General features: G+C 42.5%; 1 protein-coding gene across 1 annotated transcript; it reads right to left on the bottom strand.

Annotated features, from left to right (window-relative positions):
* Window positions 1-3,072: 3,072 nt before the first annotated feature.
* On the bottom strand, window positions 3,073-23,680 carry RAB39A (RAB39A, member RAS oncogene family). Its single transcript, XM_037889667.2, has 2 exons — window positions 23,134-23,680; window positions 3,073-8,238 (listed from the first exon to the last, which is right to left on the bottom strand). Exons 1-2 carry the CDS (start codon window positions 23,454-23,456, stop codon window positions 7,812-7,814), a joined length of 750 nt encoding a protein of 249 aa, XP_037745595.1. The 5' UTR covers window positions 23,457-23,680; the 3' UTR covers window positions 3,073-7,811.
* Between the last annotated feature and the right edge of the window lie 1,656 nt (window positions 23,681-25,336).

Raw genomic sequence — 25,336 nt, 5'->3', positions numbered from 1 at the left:
CAGGAAATGCAGCTGATGAAAAATCAGACCATGGGGATAGTGTCCAATGTAGCTGGTATCTCAAAACCTCACAGGGGCCAGAGATCAAGAGCTGTGAAGTGGCCCAATCAGTAAAGGGACTAGGGTGGGGATGGCTTGATGGAAGAAGCTGCAGAAGATAACAGAAGGAAGCGATTAGACAGCTGCTCTTACAGTGTGCTAGTGTGTTCTCCAAGAATAATGAAGAGTTTGGGAGAGATGATCGGGGGTAACATTAGATTGTGCTGAAGATAGGGAGTGTTCTTGTGAGGCAGCCCCCCGCATCAGATTCCACTGGTATCAGGTTGTAGTGACAAATTGTCTTTGTGATACCCTATAGACTGTTTCAATTCCACAGAATGCCTTTTGGACTCATGAATGCACAAGGGATATTCAGAGGGTAGTAAATGAGCTAACCCAAATTTTGAGTAATCAAGACATCCTCACATACTTAGATGATGTGGGAGGAACATCTGGTTGGAGTGGAAAGGATTCTAAAGCTTTTTAAGGAGTCAGGGTTTAAATATTCAGGAAACAAATGACAGTTTGGGAGGAGTTGCATCACCTTCCAAGGACATGAAGTCAGTGAGATTGGGTTGGAACCCCAACCACAAAAACTGAATGGTATAAAGGACTGCAAAGTTTTTACCAGCTGGGAGGAGGTACAGTGGATTGTAGGCCTCTGCAGATTCTATAGATTTGTAAAAAAATCTGCAGAGCGGGCAGCACCATTATAGCAGCTAACCAGGAGTGACCTTGTCTGGATGGAGGAACATCAAAAAGTGTTTGAGTCACTGAAGGAAGGACTTCTAAATTATGCTGTGCTTAAATTTCCAGATCCCATTTATAGTAACCCATTTATAGTAACCTGCGATGCCTCAAAGGTTGCACTTAAATTGATGAGCTTGGTAGGTGGCTTTTGGAGGTAGCAAATTAAATGGGAGGGAAACCAAATTTAAGATGATGTAACTCCTGTGCTACACTCCAGCCAATCCACAAGTCAGGAACTGATCTGGTGACTCTCAGGGAAGGTATATAAGGCTCACAGGAAGAACAGCAGCTCAGTCTGCTCAGTGTCACTCCAGGGCTTGGAACTATCTTCTGCCTTTTGGGACATCTGTTGCCTGCTCCAGTTCTGTTCTTAGTCTTGCTTTGGCCCTGCTCTTGCTCCTGTCCTGTTCTGGGTTTGCTCTCACTCTGGTCTCACTCCAACCCCACTTTGGACTTTCAATTCCAGCCCTGACTCCTGGCTCAGACCACTAGGCAAACTGCCACAGTTCCAACCACTCAGCATGACCATCCCCATCACAGTTACTACCATCAAGTATTCAGCTACACAATTGGAGTATTTCGCTATTGTGGAGCCCTTGAGGCCTATCATCCCAACTGGTAAGGCACAGAATTCACTGTGAACATAGACCACACTGCCCTGCAGCGGCTCCTTATCAAGCACAACCCAGAAGGATGCCTGTGGAGATGGATTCACAGACAAGATGGTCAGTGATGCAACCCCATTATCTGGGTGTCCCTAAGCCTCTGACTGACGGATACTAGGACCGGATGACAAGGGGATGGATCACTTGATAATTGCCCTGTTCTATTCATTCCCTCTAAAGCATCGGCATTGGCCACTGTGGGAAGACAGGATACTGGGCTAGATGGACCATTGGTCTGCCCCAGTGTGGCCGTTTTTATGTTCTTATGTCTGTCTGTCTGTAATTAAAAAAACCTAAACAATTTATCCTTGCTGATAATACTAGAAGCAAAAGCTCATCCCTTTGTAGCACACTGAGAACTGGTGAACAAACATATTGACAGAAAGGGGAGGGCCAACACTGATGATGCTCAACCACCATCCCAGAGGGATGCAGAAGACGATTTGGAAATACCCCAGCAGGTTCCTGTGGCTCGTGGTGGGAGACCAGTTGTGGAGGAAGAATTGCCAGGGTGTCCTTGGGACCTCAACACACTACAGGGTTCAGCAGACACAATGGATAGGACTGACCAAAAGGACACGACTCCTGCATTTGCTGATAATCTAGATCCAACTATTAGTGATGGTTCATTGACTGAATATAGGACTTGAGCAAGCAGACCAATAGAAAACTTGTGTGGGGGGGCAGGTTGCCCAGATTCCCCAGAATTACTGTTTAAATTCTTAAAAAGAAAAGGAGTACTAGTGGCACCTTAGAGACTAACCAATTTATTTGAGCATAAGCATTCGTGAGCTACAGCTCACTTCATCAGATGCATTAGTCTCTAAGGTGCCACTAGTACTCCTTTTCTTTTTGCGAATACAGACTAACACGGCTGCTACTCTGAAACCTGTTTAAATTCTTATTGAACTAGAGAGGGGAAAGTTGTAACTATTAGCGTAGGCAGTACCTCCACCACTAGATGGTGCTGTACCTTTATCTTGGTGTGTAGTTGTTGTGTGGTATGTTATGATGTTGTTGTAGCTGACCTGGTTTAGCTGGAAGCTGAGTCCTGCTAGTGTGTGCTGGAGTTGGTATTTCCAGTGTTCCAATAAATCCCTGTGGTCCTATCAGTGAGTATTACAGCATATTTTATTCTTCTGAGAGTTTGATTTCACTGTTCCCTTGTGCCTGCAAGAAAAATATTTGGATGAAAAAGATGGCTGTGTGGAGCTCCATGTTCATTGTGTCTGACTCTCAGTGGTTCCACATCAAATGTGCCTACACAACAAAGAATTTAGTTTTCGATGTGTTAGCGCCATAGTGCTGAGGGAAGAATTGCTGAATAAGAGGGTGCCATATTTATAGAGTCATTTTTCAGAGAGCCACACTTTTAAAGTTTAAGAACTGGGAGCCAATAGAAAGTGTAGGTGCACCAATGAGATCTTTTGGAAGTTTTTTTCTCCTAAGTGGATGGCCAGCTGAATGTGGCATTCAACACAAATACTCCTATTTCTAAATACGTACAGAAACTGGTAATACTATTCCTTATCCTGTTAGCCAGGTCCATGACTAGGACTCAAGGTGCTATGGCAATATAAATACATAAATAAATATTAAAGAATCACTGACAAGCAATCAGATTTTTCTTCTAGCACATTCATAATCTCTTTATTTTGTTGTGCAAATCATAGCAACTAATTCTTGTAAAGTGGTTTATATAATTTTACAAATAATTTGGTTACAACCTTTATTATTTTGTAGTACACAGTCTCTGAAATGAATATGTGTAGACTCAGTTCCATGAAGGATAGTACATGTTCCTCTGAAATTCATAATTATTATTGTCAGACTACTGTGGTGTTAACGTGTGGTGATTTTGGTAATTAGGGATTGCTGAAAATACTACTATGTTCAGATATTTTGCTCTGGGAACAGCATTCCATGAAATTATTTAGAAGATTGTCTCTGCAAAACCAGCAAGGAGAATCTTAACTATTAACAATTGTCTCATGTGGTTTTGTAAAATATTTAAAAACATTTTGGTTAGATTGCCACAGCTCTTACACGCAGGGGACTAAGCCCCGCCCCTCCACCCCTTTCTTCCCTACATGGCTGAATAAGGGCTGCTTAGGCCATGGCTCCAGCTCCATTGGGAAAGCAAGGACGGCGAGAAGTGGAGAGTGAGAGGAGCCCAGGCTCTGTTCTCTCCACCGGCAGGCCAGAATGGCTGGCTGGATGCACAGTGGGGAGCAAGCTGCATCAGGAAAAGAGGCTAAGTGACATACTCCCCTCCCTCTCAGAGGATGGGAGAGCGGGGGAGAAACTGTGACTAACAATTTGAGTCACAATTCATTCTCTGATCTGCTCCTAAGCTACTTGCTGCCACTTATGGTGCATTGTAAGCCACAGTTATCTGAAGAACTCTACGGCATAAAGCATTTTGGTGAGCAGAGCAAGAGTATTTTTCTTCACTAGCAAATTTTCAAACATCTTAAAGCTCTAATTACGTTTTTAAAATTTTAGTGGCGGGTCACAAACCAAAGTTTTGGATGCCAGAATTTTGTTAGATCAGTGGCTCTCAACCTTTTCAGACTACTGTACCCCTTTCAGGAGTCCGATTTGTTTTGTGTACTCCAAGTTTCACCTCACTTAAAAACTACTTGCTTACAAAATCAGACTTAAAAATACAAAAGTGTCTCAGTACACTATTACTGAATGATTGCTTACTTTCTAATTGTTCCCATATAATTATAAAATAAAATGATTGGAATATAAATATTGTACTTACATTTCAGTGTATAGTATACAGAGAAGTATAAACAAGTTATTGTCTGTATGAAATGTTAGTTTGTACTGACTTTGTTAGTGCTTTTTATGTAGCCTGTTGTAAAACTAGGCAAGTATCTAGATGAGTTGATGTACCCCCTGGAAGACCTCTGCGTACCCCTGGTTGAGAACCACTGCATTAGTGGACATTGGAATCCAAATGCAGACAGACTTGTTTTTATAATTCTATTTATCCATAAATGGGACTTACCATACATAAAATACTTCAGAAAAAAATATTTAATTTGTAAAGGATTATATTTCCCTCTACCATTTCTATGTTTTAATTTGGCAGGCAAAATGATCTATAAAGAACAATATTAAGCTCCACTATTAGTTTCAAGTGATTATCTTTAAATTTTCTTGAAAAAAGAATTAAGGTGCATTAAAATATAATCAGACATCTACAGCGTGCTCAAGCTGTTGCTTATATATTGCACTGCAAAACATATAAAAGCAAGTTCATACTTTTCAGCAAGTCAGCTATACAGCAGCGACTTCTATTAAATGTGTGTAGTGAGAAGATACTGTATCATTTTAATATGTTATCTAGATATGCAATGTTTGAATTTACACATTACTCTACAGTTATAGGTGCTACAAATAAGATGAATATGTGCACAGTACTTTAAAATCCATTGCAAATCCTTTCTGGTTTCATTGGCTCTGGCAATTCCCCACACAGTCAAATCTGGTTAAACCACTCCTCCCACCATAATTAATTGAAGACTACAACATTCCCAATAGAGATCATTAAGGCTCTATTCTGATGATTGTTTCATTAGTCTGTGCATATTTCCTCACTGTTCCAACACCAAAAATCTTCCACATAGAAAGAAAAGTGTGTTGGCTGCAGAGTATTCAGGAATCTTTTTTCGAAATTAACAATTTTGGCCTGGGGATGCGTGCAATTAAATGTAGACTTAAAATAATAATACTTAGCACTTATATCTCTTTTTATCCATGTAACTATTATTTGCATTGTGGTAGCAGCCATAATCTCCAGGTTCCATTGTGACAGGTGTACAATCACACAGGTAAAAGGGTCCTTGCCCCCAAGAGTTCATAGTTGTACTAGATCTCAGTGGCTTTGCAAAGGTGAGTAAGAATTATCATTCCTATTTTAGAGATGAGGAAACTGAGGCACAGAGGTTAAGTGACTTGCCCGTGGTTACACAATGAGTCAGAATTCAGGTCTTAGAATCACAGAATATCAGAGTTGGAAGGGACCTCAGGAGATCATCTAGTCCAACCCCCTGCTCAAAGCAGGCACAATCAATAATTTTTTTTTGTCCCAGATCCCTAAATGGCCCCCTCAAGGATTGAACTCACAACCCTGGGTTTAGCAGGCCAATGCTCAAACCACTCTGTCTCTCTTATAAGCTATGAGGAAATATTTTGAGACCTATAAGCAAGGGCCCTGGAACCTTTGTAACAGTGGGAGGGCCATGTCGGAACCAGGAGGCTATGCACTCCCCCATTTTAACATGGTCATATTTTGGGTAGCAGGGAGCGGCGTTGCCCCCCCCAGAATTGCAAGCCTCATGCAGGTGCCAACCCTGCCCCCAAAAACTACACTCATGTTAAAAAGTGGGGGGCATGGCACCAGATTGAATGTCTATGCTGCTATTTTTAGCCCTGCAGCCTGAGCTCCACAAGCCCGAGTCAGTTGACCTGGGCTCTGAGACTTGGTGCCATTGGGTGTTCCTTGCGGTGTAGACATACCCTTAATGTGCTGCATCACCCCAGCTAGCTGTAAACTAAGTATTTGTATAGACAAGTTCTAAAAGGTGAAAGTCAGTGGAGAATCAGGCCCCTTGCCTCTAGCAGCATGTCATACACAGGAATAGGTTGGTTCACAGCACACAGCAGATTTTTGTTAACTGCTATAGTGTAGCACTAGAGTCTTAGGGCCAGATTCCCATTTATACTAAGGCCCCTTTGTATCACTCTGCCAGCATAAAGGGGCCTTAATATAAATGAGAATCAGGCCCTTGAAGAGTTCAGTTCAATGCCATTTGAAGTCAAGGGATTTTTAGTGCAATTGATTCAGAGGTGAGCGCTCATCAGCTGTGAGCCATCCATCTGTTTTGCTGCCAAGATACAAGTGACATTGGGTTCCTTGGCATAAAAGTGACACATGGGGGAATATTTTGCACAAAGCAAGTATGTGTTATTCCCATAGGTAGTTAGGAAGGTGAGCCCAAGGTCAGATAAAATGCAGCAGGCCTGCTGGGTCAAATTTCTTAGTTTAGGATTCAGGGTTCTTTGTTCTCTTAGAGCAGGGATCCTCCACCTTTTTTCATTCTGTGCCTACCTCCTAAGAGTGAAATCCTTTTATGGACTCCCTCCCCTCCCAACATGCCAATTCCCAACTGCTAGATTCTCAGAACCTTTCATTCTGTGGACCACAGTTAGACAAAGAGTGGCTGAGAATAAACCAATCCCTATTTTCTCCATATTCAGGGCAGGAGGCCCCTTAGGACACAGCCCTAAATATTTTCTTGAATTTTACTCCTAGTCAGAAACAAAATTATTCTCTAAAGCTGGTGGGCAAGATCTTCAGCTTGTGTAATTGGTGTAACTTTACGCCAGTGATCCCAGCTGAGGATCTGGCCCAATGAATATTAGGTTATCAACTGTGATAAATATTTTCGTGGATGAATTAATTATTATAGCTCAGAAGTATAAACTGATTCCTTAAAATATATGATAATCATACTTGCCTAAAGCAACTCCTCTTTTGAACAAAAATTTTACACTTCACAAATTTTAAATTACCTTCTTGGTATATAGCTGCTAGTAGTTGGAAAATCTATTTTCTGTGCATCTAGAATAATGGCTGTACCATTTGTTTCATTACATCTAGTTACACTGGTGATTCAGAAAATATTTCATACTAAACTGCATTTCTTCTGTTCCCTGTTTTAGTATATAAATATATTAGTCTTCTCAAATACATTCTTGTTCCTTAGTAAGGCTTGTATTCACAGTCATAACAAAAGTGTTCACTGATGGAGCAATCTTTCAGTTTGCTTTCTTCAAAGTGATTTATATTATTAAATTCTACAGTGCTCTAAATCTTAGCTGTCTTTTAGCAAATCCATCTTCGTGAATGAAAAATCACAATAAAAAAAGTACAGGTTATAATATTTTTTATCCCAAATGGAGGCAGGATGAACTGAAGCAATGAGCTTATCAACACTTAGCCTATATACAAGAGCTTGATTTTAAACTCTGTTCAAAATACAAAGCCCATAAAGGATGCTACCATGATGATTATTGCATTTTCTCAACATCTTGCTACTTAGCACATATTTTTCCTTAAGCAATATCTAATTTATTTTCTTGAAGACTGCTCAAAGTTATTGTATTGTGGGGAAAAAGCGCTTTAAATTTTATGAAGTTGTGAATGAGACAAAATGATACAAAAATGAATTATCATTTGGTGATTCAGCTACATCATGATCTATTATGTCTTCAAAGTGATGTTATTTATGTTGGTATCATTCTCTGAACACCTGATATGCTCTTTGGCATGCTATGAGTTTAGCAGATGCATCGTCTTCTAGGCTTTACAGCTTCCTCTGATGAATGGACAACATTTGGAACAAAGCCACTCTTAACACCTTCCCATCCATCCTGTATAGAAATTTCTCCTTTCTTTACAAGTTCATATATGTCTCGGGTCAGAATTGTAAAGGATTCTTCAACATTTGTGGCATCTTTTGCTGAGGTTTCTATGTATTTCATACCACAGGCAGATGACAGTTTTTCAGCTTCTTCTCTTGTAACCTGACGCTGTGACACTAAATCACATTTATGTCCAACTAACAGAAACACAATCTGAAATGGCTGTACATGCATTTTAGCTTCTTCTAGCCAGTCTTTCACATGCTCAAAAGATCGCCGGTTTGTGATGTCAAACACCAGTAAGCCACCAACAGAATTGCGGTAATAAGATCGTGTTATTGATCTGAAAAGTGAAGAGAGAAGGGGGGAAAAAAAGAAAAGTTTAAAGGGAATGTAATTACATTTCTCAAGTTGATATTTCAGTGCAGCAGTACATTCTTTGCTTGCTACCATCTCTTCACAAAATACACATTGGTTCTTTTTCACAACCAGAATTTATTTACTGAAGTTGTCTTTGATCATGTTCATTTTCCATATTGTCTTAAAGCCAAAAGCTGTCACTGCATGCAGCATCTTTGAACTCAACATCTCTGATATCAACTTTGGATGCAGACTCAGTTTGGAAAGAGATATTTCTGGTAAAAAAATTACCATGTTGCACTTATTCAAGAAGAAAAAAATTTACAGCATTAATGACAATTTTTTTTTTAAAGATAAGGCTCTGATCCTGCAAACAGAGCTGTCCCTTGGATAGGGCGAATCAGGGTGACTGCCCCGGCCCCTGCACTTTGGGGGGGCCCCACACTTCAATAAAATTGGGACTGTCCTGATATTTAGCCCTTTGTCCTGAGTCCTGACCAATGTACGATTGGGATGCCATTTGTCCCGGTATTCAGGGGAGGAGGCTAACGGGGAGGCGAGCGGCGGGGAGGTGGGTGAGGAGGTGAGCGGCAGGCGGGCTGGGGGTGAGGAGGCAGGCGGGTGGGAGGACGGCAAGTAGAGTGGTGGTCAGGCGGGGAGGCATGCCGGACAGACGGTGAGGAGACTAGTGGGGAAGCGAGCGGAGAGCAGGCGGAAGGATGGCAAGGAGGAGAGCAGTGGTCGGGAGGATAAGGAAGTGAGTGGTGGCTGGGCAGGCAGGCATGCTGGGCAGACAGCAAGGAGGCTAGCGGGGAGGCTGGTTTGTCCCAGGCCCCGCATCCCCTTAGGGACAGCCCTGCCTGCAAACACTCATGCATGTACTTAACTGCTCATGTGAATAGTTCTATAGTTCAGCACATGGAACAGTGTTGTCAGAATTGGGACCTAAGTTTGCCATAGACAAGTATACTTCTTGTAATCTCCTCTCAAACCAATTCCTTGATATTAAACTCCATGCAGATAATCATGTCTGTTGAGGTCAGCAAGAATAAGACTTGTTATGTTCATGGGATACGGAAAGAGAAGTTAGAAAAAACAAAACACTCTTTCTGGAAGGTTGCAACATAACATCACTTTATTTCTTAGAATCCTGAACCCTAACTTGCAAAAACCAAAGACAGAGAGAGAAAAAGCAGCTGCTCCCTAACGCAAAGAGGCACAAGTCACCCCACCTTGCTCTAGGCTGGCTCTTTGCGCAGATTGACCCAGATGGCACGCTTTCCTACAGAGCCCCATATCTTACAAGCAGGACCAGGAAAGCCCTTGACAACTGAAGGTGATATTTTACAATTTTAACAGTTTTAAATATACCACAAGACCGAGAAAGGAAGTTCTGTAACTCTGGCCAAAAAGAAATCAGAGGGGCAAATGCACTTATTACAGCACTGACAAGGAACCTTTCTTTACCTCTTACCTATCTATGGCACAGGGCTTCCAAAATTCTTTATGCTACAATCACTCAGGCTTTGAATGAGACATTTAGCATTGGGGCTCTAGACATTTGTCATTGATTCCAAGGCCAGAAGGGACCATTGTGATCATCTAGTTTGCATAACACAGACCATAGAACTTCCCCAAAATAATTCCTAGAGCATAGCTTTTAGAAAAATATGCAATCTTGTTTTTAAAGGAGACTCCAACATAATCTTTGGTAAATTGTTCCAATGGTTAATTACCCTCGCTGTTAAAAATCTATCCCTTATTTCCTTATTTTATAGCCTGAATTTGTCTAGCTTCACCTTCTAGCCATCGGATTGCGTTGTATCTTTCTCTGCTAGATTGAAGACCTCATTATCAAATATCTGTTCCCCAGCAGGTACCTATAAATTGTAATCAAGTTACACCCTAACCTTCTCTTTTGTTAAAGTAAATAAACTCAGGTCCTTGAGTCTATCACTATAAAACATGTTTTCTAATCCTTCAATCATTCTCGTGACTCTTCTTCAAACCCTCTCCCTTTATCAACATCCTTCCTGAATTGTGGACATAAGAACAGGACACATATTCCAGCAGTGATTGCACCAATGCCCAATACAGAGGTAAAATAACCTCTCTACTCCTACTTGATATTCCCCTGATAATGCAGCCATGGATTTTGGCCACAGCTTCACACTGGGAGCTCAAGTTCAGCTGATTATTCATCACAACCCCGAACTCTTTTTCAGAGTCACTGCTTCCCAGGATAGAGTTCCCCATTGTGTAAGTCTGGCATACATTGTTTGTTCCTAGATATATTCATTTACAGTTAGCAGTATTAAAACACATTGATCCCAGTTTACCAAGCAATCCAGACAGCTCTGTATCAGTGAGCCTAACCTCTTCAGTATTTCCCACTCCTCCAATTTTTGTGGCATCTGCAAATTTTATCAGTGATGATTTTATGTTTTCTTCCAGGTCATCAATAAAAATGTTAAATAGTGTAGGGTCAAGAACAGAGCCCTTTAGGACCCCACTAGAAACACACCCGCTTGATGCTGATTTACCATTTACAATTACATTTTGAGACCTTTCAATTAGCCAGTTTTTAATCCTTTTAATGTGTGCCATGTTAATTATATATTGTTCTAGTTTTTTAATCAATATTCCTCCCACTTCATCTGTCACAGGCCTTCAGTATACTACGACACAAGAATTAATTCTTCCGCTCTACTCCGTGCTGATTAGACCTCAACTGGAGTATTGTGTCCAGTTCTGGATGCCACATTTCAGGAAAGATGTGGACAAATTGGAGAAAGTCCAGAGAAGAGCAACAAAAATGGTTAAAGGTCTAGAAAACATAGGGTGACCAGATGTCCCAATTTTATAGGGACAGTCCTGATTTGGGGTCTTTTTCTTATATAGGCTCCTATTATCCCCCACCACCATCCTGATTTTTCACCTTTGCTGTCTGGTCACCCTAAGAAAACATGACCTGTGAGGGAAGATTGAAAAAATTGGGTTTGTTTAGTCTGGAAAAGAGAAGACTGAGAGGGGACATGATAACAGTTTTCAAGTACATAAAAGGTTGTTACAAGGAGGGAGAAAAATTGTTCTTAACCTCTGAGGATAGGACAAGAAGCAATGGAATTAAATTGCAGCAATGGAGATTTAGGTTGGACATTAGGAAAAACTTCCTGTCAGGGTGGTTAAGCACTGAAATTAATTGCCTATGGAGGTTGTGGAATCTCCATCACTGGAGATTTTTAAGAGCAGGTTAGACAAACACCTGCCAGGGATGGTCAAGATAATACTTTAGGCCTGCCATGAGTGTAGGGACTGGACTAGATGACCTCTCGGGGTCCCTTCCAGTCCTATGATTCTATTATGACCTCTGAGGATGCAGCGGGGGAACATGGGGTTTCAGAGCTATTGTAACCATAGTTGTGGACAAAAGATTAGAATAGTGTCCCACCAAACTATGAGTAGAATGTTTCACCCAGCTGAACGATATTCATACCAGAATCAAACAGGTTCTCTTAGCCTCTAACAAGCAAACCAATAAAATAAAGCCTTTCTCTGAGAAAGGTGAGCCTGACCTGAGACTGAAGGAGACAATGATTGGTTTGAGATAGAGTGTAACTGCCATCCCTACTCTGAACCTCAAAAGCAGTTATTTGGATAGGAGATAACCAAGCCTTTTGCTGAAAGGAAAGTTTTTTTATATGCTGTGTGTGCGGAGTGAGGGAGGGAAGGTCGTGATTTGGCAAACGCCTGGATGTGTGAGGCAGGAAAGAGAGAGATGAGTTGAAAATGACCATGAGGTTGCAAGCCTGGGCAACAGGGAGAATGATGTTATTGTCAATGGTATTTCACAAAGCCAAAAAGATTAGCTCAATTTGAGCCATTTTTAATTTGAGGAAGTGAAAGGGCATCTAGGAGAAGACACAAGAAACACTACTAGTGTAAAAAGCCTTTCCAATTGAAATGATACACTTATTGTGTTTATGGTAAGTATTTGGAGTAAAAATACAGCCAACAAATTATTCTATTTAATTTTACAGTGGGGGGCAGGTTCTTTTATAAATGCTATATAGCAAGTGTATATAGCCTTAAAATAGTTTGGATCAGGGTAAACCCTATTTGATAACATATTTTTATACAGCAACAACTCTCCTTAACTGTTCAATTTATCACCTGTAAAGTTTTTTGTAACAACTGGAACATAAAGGCATAACAAACTCAAATAATGATGTTGCAGATGTGTACATGAATCCTGGGATAATTAAATTCTGGTAGTCACAGCAAGTTGCATTTGAAGGGGGGTAGCAGCTGTATACTAGGGTAAGACTAACCGTTTATTCTAATATTTTGGACTGATCTTTTCCAATATCTTAGGGCCAAATTCTATTGTGGATGTGTGTGTGTGCAGTTCTAAAGTGAAGCCAATGGAATCGTATCCTCAAAATTAATTCAAATTGACTTGGATCTGAAAAATGACGTTGGTGAAAACTGGCTGAAGAAACATAAATACAGGGTAGATAGTACTTTGTGTGAAGTCTCTAATGGAGATACCAAAAGGATCTGTGTCAGGCTCTGTCTTACCCAGTATTTTCACTAATGATTTAGAAGAGGGCATGACTAGCATGTTGTTGACATTTTCAGATGATGCTTTGGATGAATTGCAAATGCAAGCAAGGCCATAAGAAATAATTGAAATGGATCTAGAGGGACTAGGAATATTGCCAGCAAAATGAGATTTAACTTGGAATAATGTAAATAATGCAAGCAATCTGAAGAAAATCCTTGAAAACAGTAATGCAGACAGTGATATAAGCAATAGGGGACAGAAAATTAGCTGGAATAATGCTATACAAATACCATACTTTCTTATATAGAATTATGTGGCATCAAATACCCATGAACTGTCTATTTGCCTTTAAATAATACCACATGTACACCTGTGTGTTTTACATATACAAGACCAGATCCTAAGCTGTATATCAGTGTAGCTCCATGGCTTCACTATAGCAATGTTGATTTTATGGCCTATATTATTTAATTACCTAAAAACAGTTCTGCAAAATAAACAAATGGTTAAAAAAGGCAACTGTAATTTTGGACTACATAAGAAGTGGCATCATATCAGGGAGAGAATAGTTTCTATCTTTGGGTACAATCATAACTCAAATAAATCTTTCACTTTCAGATCTCATTACTAAAGAAAATCTGATAAACTCGAGGAGTTCAGAAAACAGCAAGAGAGGAGGGTTAGAGAGAATAACTTATGAAGAAAGATTTTTTTAAAAATGATTTAAATATGTATAGTTTGATTAAGTGACAACTAAGGAGGGCAGATATGTGTGGAAATAGTGTGCAAATATTTGAAGAGGTTCAACCTCAAGGAAAGCAATTGTTTAGAGTAATGTATTACATGAAAGTATAATTATGAGTGATGAGATAAAATTAAGAAGTAGGAAATTGAGGCTGACAATCAGGAAAAATCTTTCTAGCACTGAGATCTATTAGGCTGTTGAACAGTCACTCCAAAAGAAGTCATGGAAGACCCCAGACTTGAGGTTTTCAAAACTAGACTGGGCAAACACTAGAAAAATATATTTTGGGGAACATTCCAGGATTGGTTGGGAAATGGATTAGGGCCCAGATCCTCAAAGTTATTTAGGTGCCTAACTCCCATTCAACTCAATGGGAATTAGTCTCCTACATACCTTTGAGGATCTGGGCCTCAGTGACTTAATAGATGCATTGTATCTCTGACTTCGGTAGTTCTCATTCACACTATCCTCTACCATGCCAAAAGAGAGGGTAGTGATGAGAGTGCATGGGCTAGATGATGCACAATAGGTCTTTCCATCTATAGATTCTATGAAACCATATGAAAGGGCAGAATTTGGTCCTTACTAATACTAAGGGAAAATCTTTTAGTATTTTTCGATGGTATTAATTTTATTTCTCAACTCACTCTGTCCTGCCCAACCTTAAAGGAAAAGAGCTTAATTACATCTCAAACATTCTTCTTGTGACCACCATCACAATAATTTTGAACAGCATGATGCAGTTCATAAGCAAAACCCATTGACATCACTAGCAATGTGCAAATAAGTGCTGCAATATCAGACCCTAAACAAAGTTTAATTTATTGTAAAAGAGAAAATGAAATATATTTCCCTCTTACCAGATAGAGTCATGATATCACAAAGATTTGCTAAGTACAAATCAAACCAAGTTTATGAGTGTTACTAAACTTGAGTCTAAAAATCATTTAGAAAAAACAATGCTATATTTATTCTCTACTCCATATAAACCAGTTACGGGTTATGAAACCTATGAACCATTTGTGCTTTTGCTAAATATAGTAAAACAATCTATCTTAAAAAAACAAAAACAACCCCCTCCCCCGGATAAACGATGTTAACTAAAGGATATCAGATTCTTGAAAGGACTGCTATCATTTCAGATTTGCAACAAGAGAGTTTGTATCAAAGCTATCAATAATACATTTGTAATCTTCATACAAAACTTTTCAACAAAAAAGGCAGGTTTTTTTTGAGAAAGTTAATCTTTGTCGATCAAAACATGCTAAAATAAATCTTAATAAGTCTCTGCCTTTTCAATAGATTAAATAAAGCTACAGTAGCTATTAAACTGGAACCAGATGGCTTTGATCCTGAATTCTACAATTACAAGGCCCACAAAATAACTCTGTATTCTACAACAGTTTCCTGTTGAAAATGAGATTGCTCCATCAGAAAATCATGCAGCACACTGACCCTCCAAAGAATAATAATTTCACACTCTTTAGTTTTAATTGAGAGCATATTGTTTAATGTAGATTCTAAAATGCTTTATTGAAATTATGACTTCTCATTTAGCGGAATCCTTGTGTAGGTTAATTAATCCTGATTAAACTGGTTTTACTAAAGGGGGAAATTGTTTACTTCAGAAGTCATTTTAGATTAAACTGAGTAATTAGGTTAAAAAATATGTCCCTGATAGTCATTCTAAATGAAAGGAATGATAAGATATTATTCACTGGACAACTGTTTCTGAAAATAAATTAGAGGCTATATTAATCACATCAAACTGTATTCTTAGAGTGATGCTCATTTTAGAGTCATGCTTATTTAGTTACCAGTTTCTTTCTGATTCTGATCTCACTGATTTTTACTAAAATGAAGGAAACTTTCCAAATGAAAGCTTTATCTTTATCTAATTTAGAAAGAGAATTATTTGTATTCCCAGCCTACGAACTATATTATAATGGAGTTAAATTTGAGAGTACGTATCAATCAATTAAAAAATTACAGGGATGGTATAATTATCCCATTCTTTACAAAGCTAGAATGCATTCATATAATATTCTGGCTTTGTAATGCATAGTTTTAGGATAATTATAACATCTATGCAATGTTTTTACCCTTAAACTACTAATACACATTCTCAACCTTATCTGTATCAAAATATAGTTTTCAGTTTTGGAATTTCCCTGCTATTTAAAAGTTATTAAAAATTTCAAACAACATTAAACAAGAAACCTAAAGCAAAATTGACCATGTGAAATTTCTAATGGTTTGATGATATGTAATATCAACCATAAATCATTTAAAAAATACCTTTTACAGGCAAATTCACTGGTACATCAGTGCAGAGCAAAACAGCCAGTGTGCATTAGCCAGTTAAGATAGGTGTACAGCGGCTTTGCATCACAGCAGTGAAAACCAGGCAAACTTTACTGGTGACTCTGACCCTTAATTTCTTATTGATATATGAGTTAGAGGGTGGTGTTAATGAGACAGGCAGAATATGAGAGTAGGTTTGGGGAACCCAGTGCCAGAATCCCAATGACTCTGGGGTTTAAGGCTCCCCATGCACTCCTCCCTCAGTTTCCCCAGAAGGTCTGGCTGGGTGCTTAGTGGAGCTCAGGCAGCAGTGCTATGGGGAGACTTTCAAGCAGAGATGACCAAGCTGGTATGCAGGCAAAGAATCTTTAGGGAGCAGTGATAATTGGGTCACGTAATCAACCAATGAAAACTCGACACACTGTCCAGTCTGCTTCATACCACTGTCTCATTTCAGCCAATAGACTTATTGCATGCAAATTATCTGTAGGAGAAGGGGGGTAATTGGTTGATTTACCTCTGCAGTCACAATGGCTCCACTTAAAAGTTACCTGAGCCTAGGGTGACCAGATGTCCTAGGGACAGTCCTGATTTTGGGGTCTTTTTCTTATATGGGCTCCCATTACTCCCCACCCCCTGTCCCGATTTTTCACACTTGTCTGGGCACCCTACCTGAGCCCGTCGGTAGTCTATATAATCATAGTAATTGAATACAACAATCATTAATAACTTAGTTTAATTTCAGTCTATTTTTTTCAAATACAGCCTATGCACAAGATTACAATTCATTTTAACTGTATGGATAGTTGAAGAGTCTGTGTTATTCCATTATTAAGATAATTCTGAACAATGACAAGATTGAAACATGCTAAATTTCTTAAAGGACTCAGTTTTTAATTAATTTGAACTTCAACTGATTTACAGATTTACTTGTATGTGAACGGAAAATCCATTCTTTACTCAAAGAGGAAGTGCTGTGAGTTTGGGGATGGTAGTCTATTTTGACCCTAACTGTGGAGCCTTTACCATTACCTCAGTAATAAAGGTATATCCTTTCACACAGTTTATATTTAATCTGTATTAAAAACTGCATGGAAACTTGTAAACATCTGAAAAACTCAGAGCAACAAGGCAAGCTACATTCAAGTTCAATCTCTGTCTTTAACTCACCCCACAGCATGTATGTCTGCAGCTCAGATTATATAAGAGTGGTTCAACCCCAGGGAGGGCTGAACAAATCATTTAAAGTCCACACTGCCTACTCACTACTGAACCAGGCAGGTGATAAGCACTACTCAGTCAAACTGGCAACAGATCCATTCTCTCTTAAATTCTGTCCTGACATTGCCAATGGCAAATTATTTGTTCCTACGAGGTGCCTTTGCATTCAGTCAAGCATAGGAAAAAAACAAATGTGTTAATATGTGAGAAGGTCATGTGAAAAAACTATCCAGTCTGGATTCATGTGAGTTTCACATACAGATTGTTCAAAGTTTCCTCTCACTTAACCTGGAAGTTTAATTTTTTTGCTTTAATGTGTAGACAAATATACTCTGGTACAGTATCACTTCAATGGGAACTGGGATTGCTCATCTTCTTTGAAAACCAGGCCATGGTTTTAGTACTTAAGGATGGATTCAGGAGCCTGACTAACTTCAGTCACTCACGTTTGCAAATTTTGTGCAAATAATAAGATTGGCTCCCAATTCAGAATCACATTCTGACTCACCTGTTGGATCTGCTTACTTAAAATCTCCTTCCATAACCAACTTCCTCTCTAGAAGCTCCTTCTACGTTGCAGAAACAGAATGCAGAGCTATGAAGAATGTGATAGGAACACAGGGATTGCCATACTGGATCACATCAGTGGTCCATTAATCTAGTTCCCATCTCTGACAGTGGCCAGTATCAGATGCTTCAGAGAAAGGTGCAAGAAACCCTGTGATGGACAGTTATGGAAAAAATTTGCCCAGAGGGAAAGTTTTTCCTAACCCCTGTCAATTAGAAGTTGATTTATGATTTGAAGCATGAAGCTTATATCTGTTATAATGTTTTATCCTATTTGACATTACTATGGATGTTCTTATTAGCCATGTAAATATCTAATCCTTTAAAAAATCTTACCAAGGGCTTGTCTATACACGTATCATACTACTTTAATTATACCAGAATAGTTGAAGTGTCCCTGGTGTGGACACAGTTTTACTGGTAAATGAAGTAACTGATATAGCTTATTTGTGTAGGGACGGATAACAAACTATACTGTTATAAGGCACCTTTATACCAAAATAGCTTCATCTACACTATGATTTGTACTGATTTAACTAATTTGATTAAAAATATACACCTCTAATCAAAGTAGTTAAATTGGTACAAGAACTCTTTTCTCACCAAGCCTACGCACTTGGTTTCAATGATATCTTGTGACAGTGAGCTACACAGGTTAATTATGCACTGTGTAAAAAAGTATTTATTTTATCAGTTTTAAATATGACATCTTTCAATCTAATTTAATAGACCTTTGTTCTTGTATTATAAGAGAGTAAATAGGAGTGCCCAATTTACATTCTGTTGTATAAATGCCATCAAACCATGGTGTCTTGTTGCTTTTTATCAAAATGTCTTAGTGCCTCCTCTTTGACACCTGTATCTCTGTCGGTACCTCTTTCTTATTACCTGAAATAAGTAAAGCTGGGATGTGTGTGTGTAGAAATGAAGAATGCTAACATTAATAAAATGTTCAAAAACCTTCATAAGAGATTAACTATAAAAGATATGCATTTCCAAAGCTGAGCCAGCGGAGTTCTGGAAGAATAAATGAGGCCAAAGACAATATGGTTGCCTTTCAACATCCATAGTCTTCATGTGGTTCTGAACATACTATTCCAAAGCAGTATGACCATTCTGGAACATTAGCACCATTGACCTGAGGCCTTTATAAAAAGCACCACCCCTAATAAATACAGAGTTTCTCCTAGCTTCATCTAATTCAGCAAAGACACTCCACAGAAGTGGGGTCAGCATGGATGGGCATAGGCAAAAAAATTCTGAGAACTGCAGTTACTGGTAAGTAACCTTTTTTTCTCTATCATAAAATTGTCTCTGCAGATCCTTGCTATAGTAAATTAGCCCTCCTATTGAAGTTGTCTGCTAATGCTTGCTGGTGAATACTTAATTCAATAAAGACAGAAGCAGTGCTCTCCTGATCTGGGCATGAGCCTGAGTCTCAGAACCAAGAATAATTTTGTGAAAAAATAAACGGCGCAACAAGTGGCAATATCAGAATTCGAAACACTTTACAGGGAAGCTATTGATGTTAACACTCTGGTAGAATGAGCTTTAAAACATCCCATAATCTCCCTGGTACAAATAATTTGTCATAACAAACTTGACTATAGGCAATACTAAATCCACTTGGATGGCTTGTGAGCATAGATCATCTCTCCTTGGACTTTTTCTTAGAGTCCACAAACAGACTTTCTGAAGCTAGCTTCCCTGGCAGAGTGTAAGGCTTAGGAAAAAAGGTAGGCAAAGAAATTAACTAATTTAGGTTAAATCTTATCCCATCTTGGTCAGAAATACTCGGTGAATAACCACTTTATCTTCATTAAACATAGTCTATCTAGGTTCTTGTCCCCTAGGTTGTAAACTTCTTTGGGTAGAGCTATCTTTTCGTTCTCTTTGGACAGCACCTGGCATAACGGGGTCCTGGTCCATGATTGCAGCCCCTTGATGCTACCACAATACAAATAAATTAGTAATAATAACACTGTGTCCATCACTGTATTATCTGATCTCAGTGTAAGGAGCCATCCAGGCTTGCAACTTGCTTACCCACTTTGCAGAAGTAGTAGAAACCACGCCACTTTAATTGAAAAGTAATGCAAAGTAATGCACTCCTCAGAAATGTAAATGGTGTTTCCATGAGCCTACTTAGAATCAGATCCCAATCCCAAGACACCACTGGCAGATCCAATAACTTTCTCAGAAGTTTTACCATAGGATGTAGAAGAAGGAAAGAGATTTGAATAGGGTGGTGGTGGCAAGTACACCATCCAAATGTACTCTTCTCTGGGGATGTCCCCATGCTTGGGACCAGCAGGGGGGCTGGCGTATAACTACTGTGGATTCCCCTTACACAGGGAAATCCTCTGGGAGTGTATTAAGCCAGCCTTAATGCACCAGTGGGACAGTGCAAAGGAGCTGCAGCAGACTTGAGAAACAGACCTATAAACTGCTTGGTCATTTTTATTGCTACAACAAAAGCATCCTAGACCTTTTGGCATCTTCTAATCTCCGGAAGGCTATAGTTTGATTATGATCTACAGCAGGGATCGGCAACCTTTGGCATGTGGCCCGTCAGGGAAATCCGCTGGAGGGCCGGGACAGTTTGTTTACCTGCAGTGTCCGCAGGTTCGGCCGATCGCAGCTCCCACTGGCCGTAGTTCGCCGTTCCAGGCCAATGGGGAGTGTGGGAAGCGGCGGCCAGCACATCCTCAGCCCGCGCCACTTCCCGCAGCCCCCACTGGCCTGGAACGGCAAACTGAAGCCAGTGGGAGCAGCGATTAGCCAAACCTGCAGACGCTGAAGGTAAACAAACCATCCCAGCCCGCCAGCGGATTTCCCTGATGGGCCCCGTGCCAAAGGATGCCGATCCCTGATCTGCAGTTTTCTTCATTTAAGTGTAATGAACAGAGGACAGAATATACAAGTTTCCAACATACTGTTTATATTTTAGTAATCTATTTATAACATGCTTGAATAGATTTAAAAGGCTAAACACAATAATTGCTTTCATAATTTCTGTGCATGCCAACTGTCAAGAAATGTCTATTAGCAAACCAAATATATTTAACAGTATTTCCTCTGGTAAGTATCTGCTGGGTATTGGAGAATACACACATCCTGTACACTAGTGGGTAAAAGTCAAAGCAACGGCATGCATGACTCATCATTGCATATCCCCTGAGCATCATCATGTTAAATGATGGCTATTATTTGATTTCAAATGGTATTTTATTTACACCCCTTTGAGTCCACTAATAGTCTTGTCATTGGACATATTGGCCCTTTGCCAGCAAAATCAAAATTCAACGACTACTAGTTATTAGGCATGTGTTTATAAGTATTTTACATTTGTTTGTAGGAAAATACTAAAAAGTTGAAAAACATTAAGAGGCTGTTGTTATCAATAGTGAATCCTGCACTAATCTTGGAGAGGCCTGACTCATCAAAAAATATTTATGCACTTCTGACTCATGCAAGTCCAGGAAAGTTGCTGGTTACTTTCAGGGGTGGCAGGTTTGTATAATTTTTGGTGGTGTCCAGAATGGGTCCAAGTCCCGCCCCCTCCCTATACCTGCCTGGAAAGCTGATATATATATTTTAAAATTATGTAAAAATGGACGGGAAACAGTACAGTTTCCCTTTATTGCACAATGTGGGGAGGTATGGGGGGATGCGGCTGGGGGTGAGGGGTTTGGGGTGTGGGAGGGGGCTCAGGGCTAGGGCAGAGGGTTGGGGTGCAGGGTGAGGGCTGTGGGATGGGGCTGGGGATGAGGGGTTCACGGTGCAGGAGGGGGCTCAGAGTTGGGGCAGAAGGTTAGGGTGCGGGGGCTGAGGGCTCTGGCTAGGGGTGCAGGATCTGGGGTGGGCTGGGGCTGAGGAATTTTGGGTACAGGCAGGCTGCCCTAGGGCTGGGGACAGAGAGGAAGACTCCATAGTCCCCCCAGCCCTCTCCCACCTGGCAGCAGCAAGCTCTGGGGGAGGGGCCCCCCTTTTCCCCCTGGCAGCACACTCACCCGGCACCATCACTTCATGTGCTCCTAGGGGCCAGGCCCCTCTCAGGTCCAGGAAGCCCCTTTGCCTCCCCTGTGGTGGGTGCCAGGGGAAGAGCTGCCATTATGGGTACGCCTCCTCTGGCAGCAGCTGCGCCGCCGCCTCAGCCCACCGCTGGTGCTGCTCCCTTTTGTAGCCGGCAGTGGCCAGGGAGGGAGCTCAGCGCGGAGCGGCAGGGCAGACGCCCACAGCCCAGGGTGCACGTAGAGACTCTCCAGGAGTGGGCCAAAGTAGAGGGGAGAGAGCCCAGGTTAGGACTGGGAGTGTGAAGGCATTAAAGGGCACTAGAGAAGACAGGTAACCAACGGTCCAGACAGCAAGGTGTCTACACTATGGCTCTAGCACTGGTACAACTGACAGGTGGTAGCTCCTTGGACTGGGGAGGGGGCTAGCTTCCCCCCTACTGCAGAGGAAGGAGAGATGGGGGAGGGGACTAGCTTTAAGGTGGTGAGAAAGTAAGAGACTGGGGGGAGGCAGGGAGTAAAGATCCCCTATTGCAAGGGAGGAGGCAGATGAGGGAGAGGGAATTGCTACTCCCAGTGGAGGTGTGGGGCAGAGATGGAGGGGTAAAGAGATGGGACAATGGCACTATTCATCCCTTCTGTATGGGTGGGCTGGGGTGGCGGGAGAGCTGTCACCTAGTGTGAAGGGGAGGGCCAGAGAGGAGGGTGTGCCTTTGGGGAAAGAGGGATGCCTGGCTTTGCCTTCTCCAGAGGGAGGAGAGACAGGAGGGGTGTCCCAGTGGCTGGACTGGGAAGTGTGTGATGAAGGACAGGAGTGTGGGGGTTGGGGTGGAGGTGAGTTCCTGTGGTTACAGGCAGTTCCAGGGAGAGTGGAGACCCTAGAAAGCAGTGTAACCAGCTAGGGGGACAGTGTGGTCCCCAGGAATGGGGGGGAATAGGGAGCACTAAGGTCTATGCAGGGGAGGAGCAGCAGGTGGGAGGCCCGGGTGAGATCAGGGTGCAGCAGGGTGTGTCCAAGGTGTGTTGTGGAGACTGGAGGGCGATGGGGGAGTCCCAGGTATGGGGTGCGGTGCAGGGGAGGCACAGGAATGATCGGGAAAGGGTAGGGGGCAGGATGGAGGTCCCAGGCGTGGTGCTAGGGTGGCGGGGGGATGGGCGGGGAGGCAGGGGGTCCCAGGGCAGCAGGGGGAGGCAGAGGCGGGATCCTGGGGGTGGAATGGGGAGGCAGGGGCGGGCACAGGGTCCCGGGGCTGCACGGGAATGGGCGGGGAGGCAGGTGGTCCCGGGGCAGCACGGGGAGGTAGGGGCAGGGTCCTGGCGCTGGGCGAGGAGGCAGGGGTGGGGTCCCGGGGCGGCTCGGGGATGGGCGGGGAGACAGGAGCGCGGTCCGGGGCGGCGCGGGGATGGGCGGGGAGGCAGAGGCGCTGGAAGGAGGCCGGGAGCGAGGCGAGCCGCCCGTACCTGAACCGCTCCTGCCCCGCCGTGTCCCACAGCTGCAGCTTGACCCGCTTGCCGGGCTCGATCTCCACCAGGCGGGAGAAGAAGTCCACCCCCACGGTGGGGTCGCAGTGCAGCGGCCCCGGGAAGCGGCCCTCGGTGAAGCGGTGCAGGAGGCAGGACTTGCCCACGGTGGAGTCGCCCAGCACGATCAGCCGGAACTGATAGATCCAGATCGCTGCGTCCATGGCGGCCCCGGCCTGGCCCGGCTCGGCCTCGGGGCCCTTCCTGGGGCTCCTCCTCGGCCGGTGCCTGCACCGCGCTCCCACCGCCCCTATCCCGGGCATCGGCGCTGCAGGCCGGCTGCGGGGGAGGGGACGGCTCGGACCCGAGCAGCTGCACCCTGTGATGCCAGGGAGGGGCGGGGCCCCCTGGCTCCTGGTGGTGATGGGGAAGGGTTGGGGTCTCGCCGATCTCCATGGGCAAAGGGCAGGGTTGGGGGTCCCCCCCGGCCGCCGTGGTGCAGAGGGGAGGGTTGGGGTCCTGCTAAGGGGGAGGGGGTGTCCCACGGACCCCGTGATGCAGGGGGGAGGGCTGATTGTACTCCTGGGGGATTGGAGGCGGTTGAGGTGGGGGAGGGAGGGTGCTGTCCCTTCAGCACCTGTTCTGCTCAGGTTGAGCTGAACAGGTCGGCCTGAGCCATTGCATCACACACCCTGTGTCTTCCCTGTAGAGTTAACTCATGCTCTTCTTGGGATGTCACCCCATCACTCCTCCCCCCCCAATCCTCTCACCCCAGTGGGGTGGTGCTAGCTGCCCCAGCTGGGGGTTTACCCAATCACTTTGCAGTGAGGAGGCAGGCTAAGCCCCTCTCAGGACTCCAGTGCCTTCCCACAATTCCCCCCATGTGCCTCAAAGGACAGACAAGATCTCCACAATTCACTGGGAAAGACTCACAGAGTGGCTTAGCTTACTGCAGTATAACCAACTGCGGTATGTCCCTGCACAGGTCCTAGTGACACACGTGGGAGCCCAACCCCGAAGAGGACATAGTGATTCAGACGTGGTGTTGCAATGTGGCGGTTCATCCCCCAGCTAGGCTACTCTGGGTGCTAAGACCTGGGTGCCAATTACCCAGGCTCAGTGCAGCGAAGGCATTTCCTTGAAGCAAGAGTTTCCCCTCCATCCCCAAACTCCAATTCACACATGCTAGCCCCTATTCCCCTATACAACAGTTTGTAACAACTCACAACAGATCCAACAAGGACTGCAAGATGGGTGGAAAGGGGGGCGAATTAGAGAGGCAGTGGTGGTGGTGGGGTGTACAAGCTAGGCACTGAAAAGGATGAGCAGGGAGTTGGGGTATGATGCGGGATAGACAATGGACTGTGGGGCATGAGATGGGCAAGGGAAGGTGTGAGCAGGGCTGAGAAAAAAGGGTGTGTTGCAAAGTAAAGGTGGGTGCAATAAAGGGTGATGGGCAAGGATGGTAGAAAGAAGCATGAGATATGAAGAGGAAGGGAGGGAGATGAGTAAGAAGTTGCAGAAGGGGTGAAGGGCATAAGATTGAGATGCTGTGCAAGAGTGGGAGTAGAGCTGGGTGACATTTTTTTTGTCAAATAGTTTATTCACTGAAAAATGTAGTTTTGGGGTGATCAAAACTAGCTATGAATTTTGGTCCACTTTGGGCAATGGTTGTGACCAAATAACAAATGAAAAAAATAAATAATTGAAAGCCAAAACAGTTTGTTTTGACATTTTCAAAATGAAATGCTTTGACCTTTTGCTTCAAAACAATGCTTTGTTTCAAAATTTAGCTAGATTTATTTAAATGTTTTTTTTAAAGTGGTAATCACCCAAAAATGTAACAAATTAAAAAACTGAAAAAAATGTTTTACGTCAAATAAATGTTTTGTTTGACTCAAAATTATTATTGCAATTAATTATTATTATTTATTCATTGTATTTCACTTTGATGAGAAAACCCCCAAAATTTCCATTTCAGTTTGTCCCAAAAAAATTTGGGAAGGATTTTTCACTTCAGCCGCTGAACTGAAAAATCAATTACTTGCTGAGCTCTAGGTGGGAGACAGACAAGGAAGGGCGTGAGACTGATGTGGAGAGCTGTGAGCTAGGAAAGGAACACAAGACAGTCAAGGAGAAGCATGGGTGGGCGAGAGTGCAAGATAGTGAAGAGTGAGGCCTGGAAAAGGGGTAGGAAGGCATG

This window comes from Chelonia mydas, chromosome 1, assembly GCF_015237465.2.
Source record: "Chelonia mydas isolate rCheMyd1 chromosome 1, rCheMyd1.pri.v2, whole genome shotgun sequence".
In the NCBI taxonomy this organism is placed as follows: domain Eukaryota; kingdom Metazoa; phylum Chordata; order Testudines; family Cheloniidae; genus Chelonia; species Chelonia mydas.
This window is presented reverse-complemented; position numbering and strand designations above follow the sequence as displayed.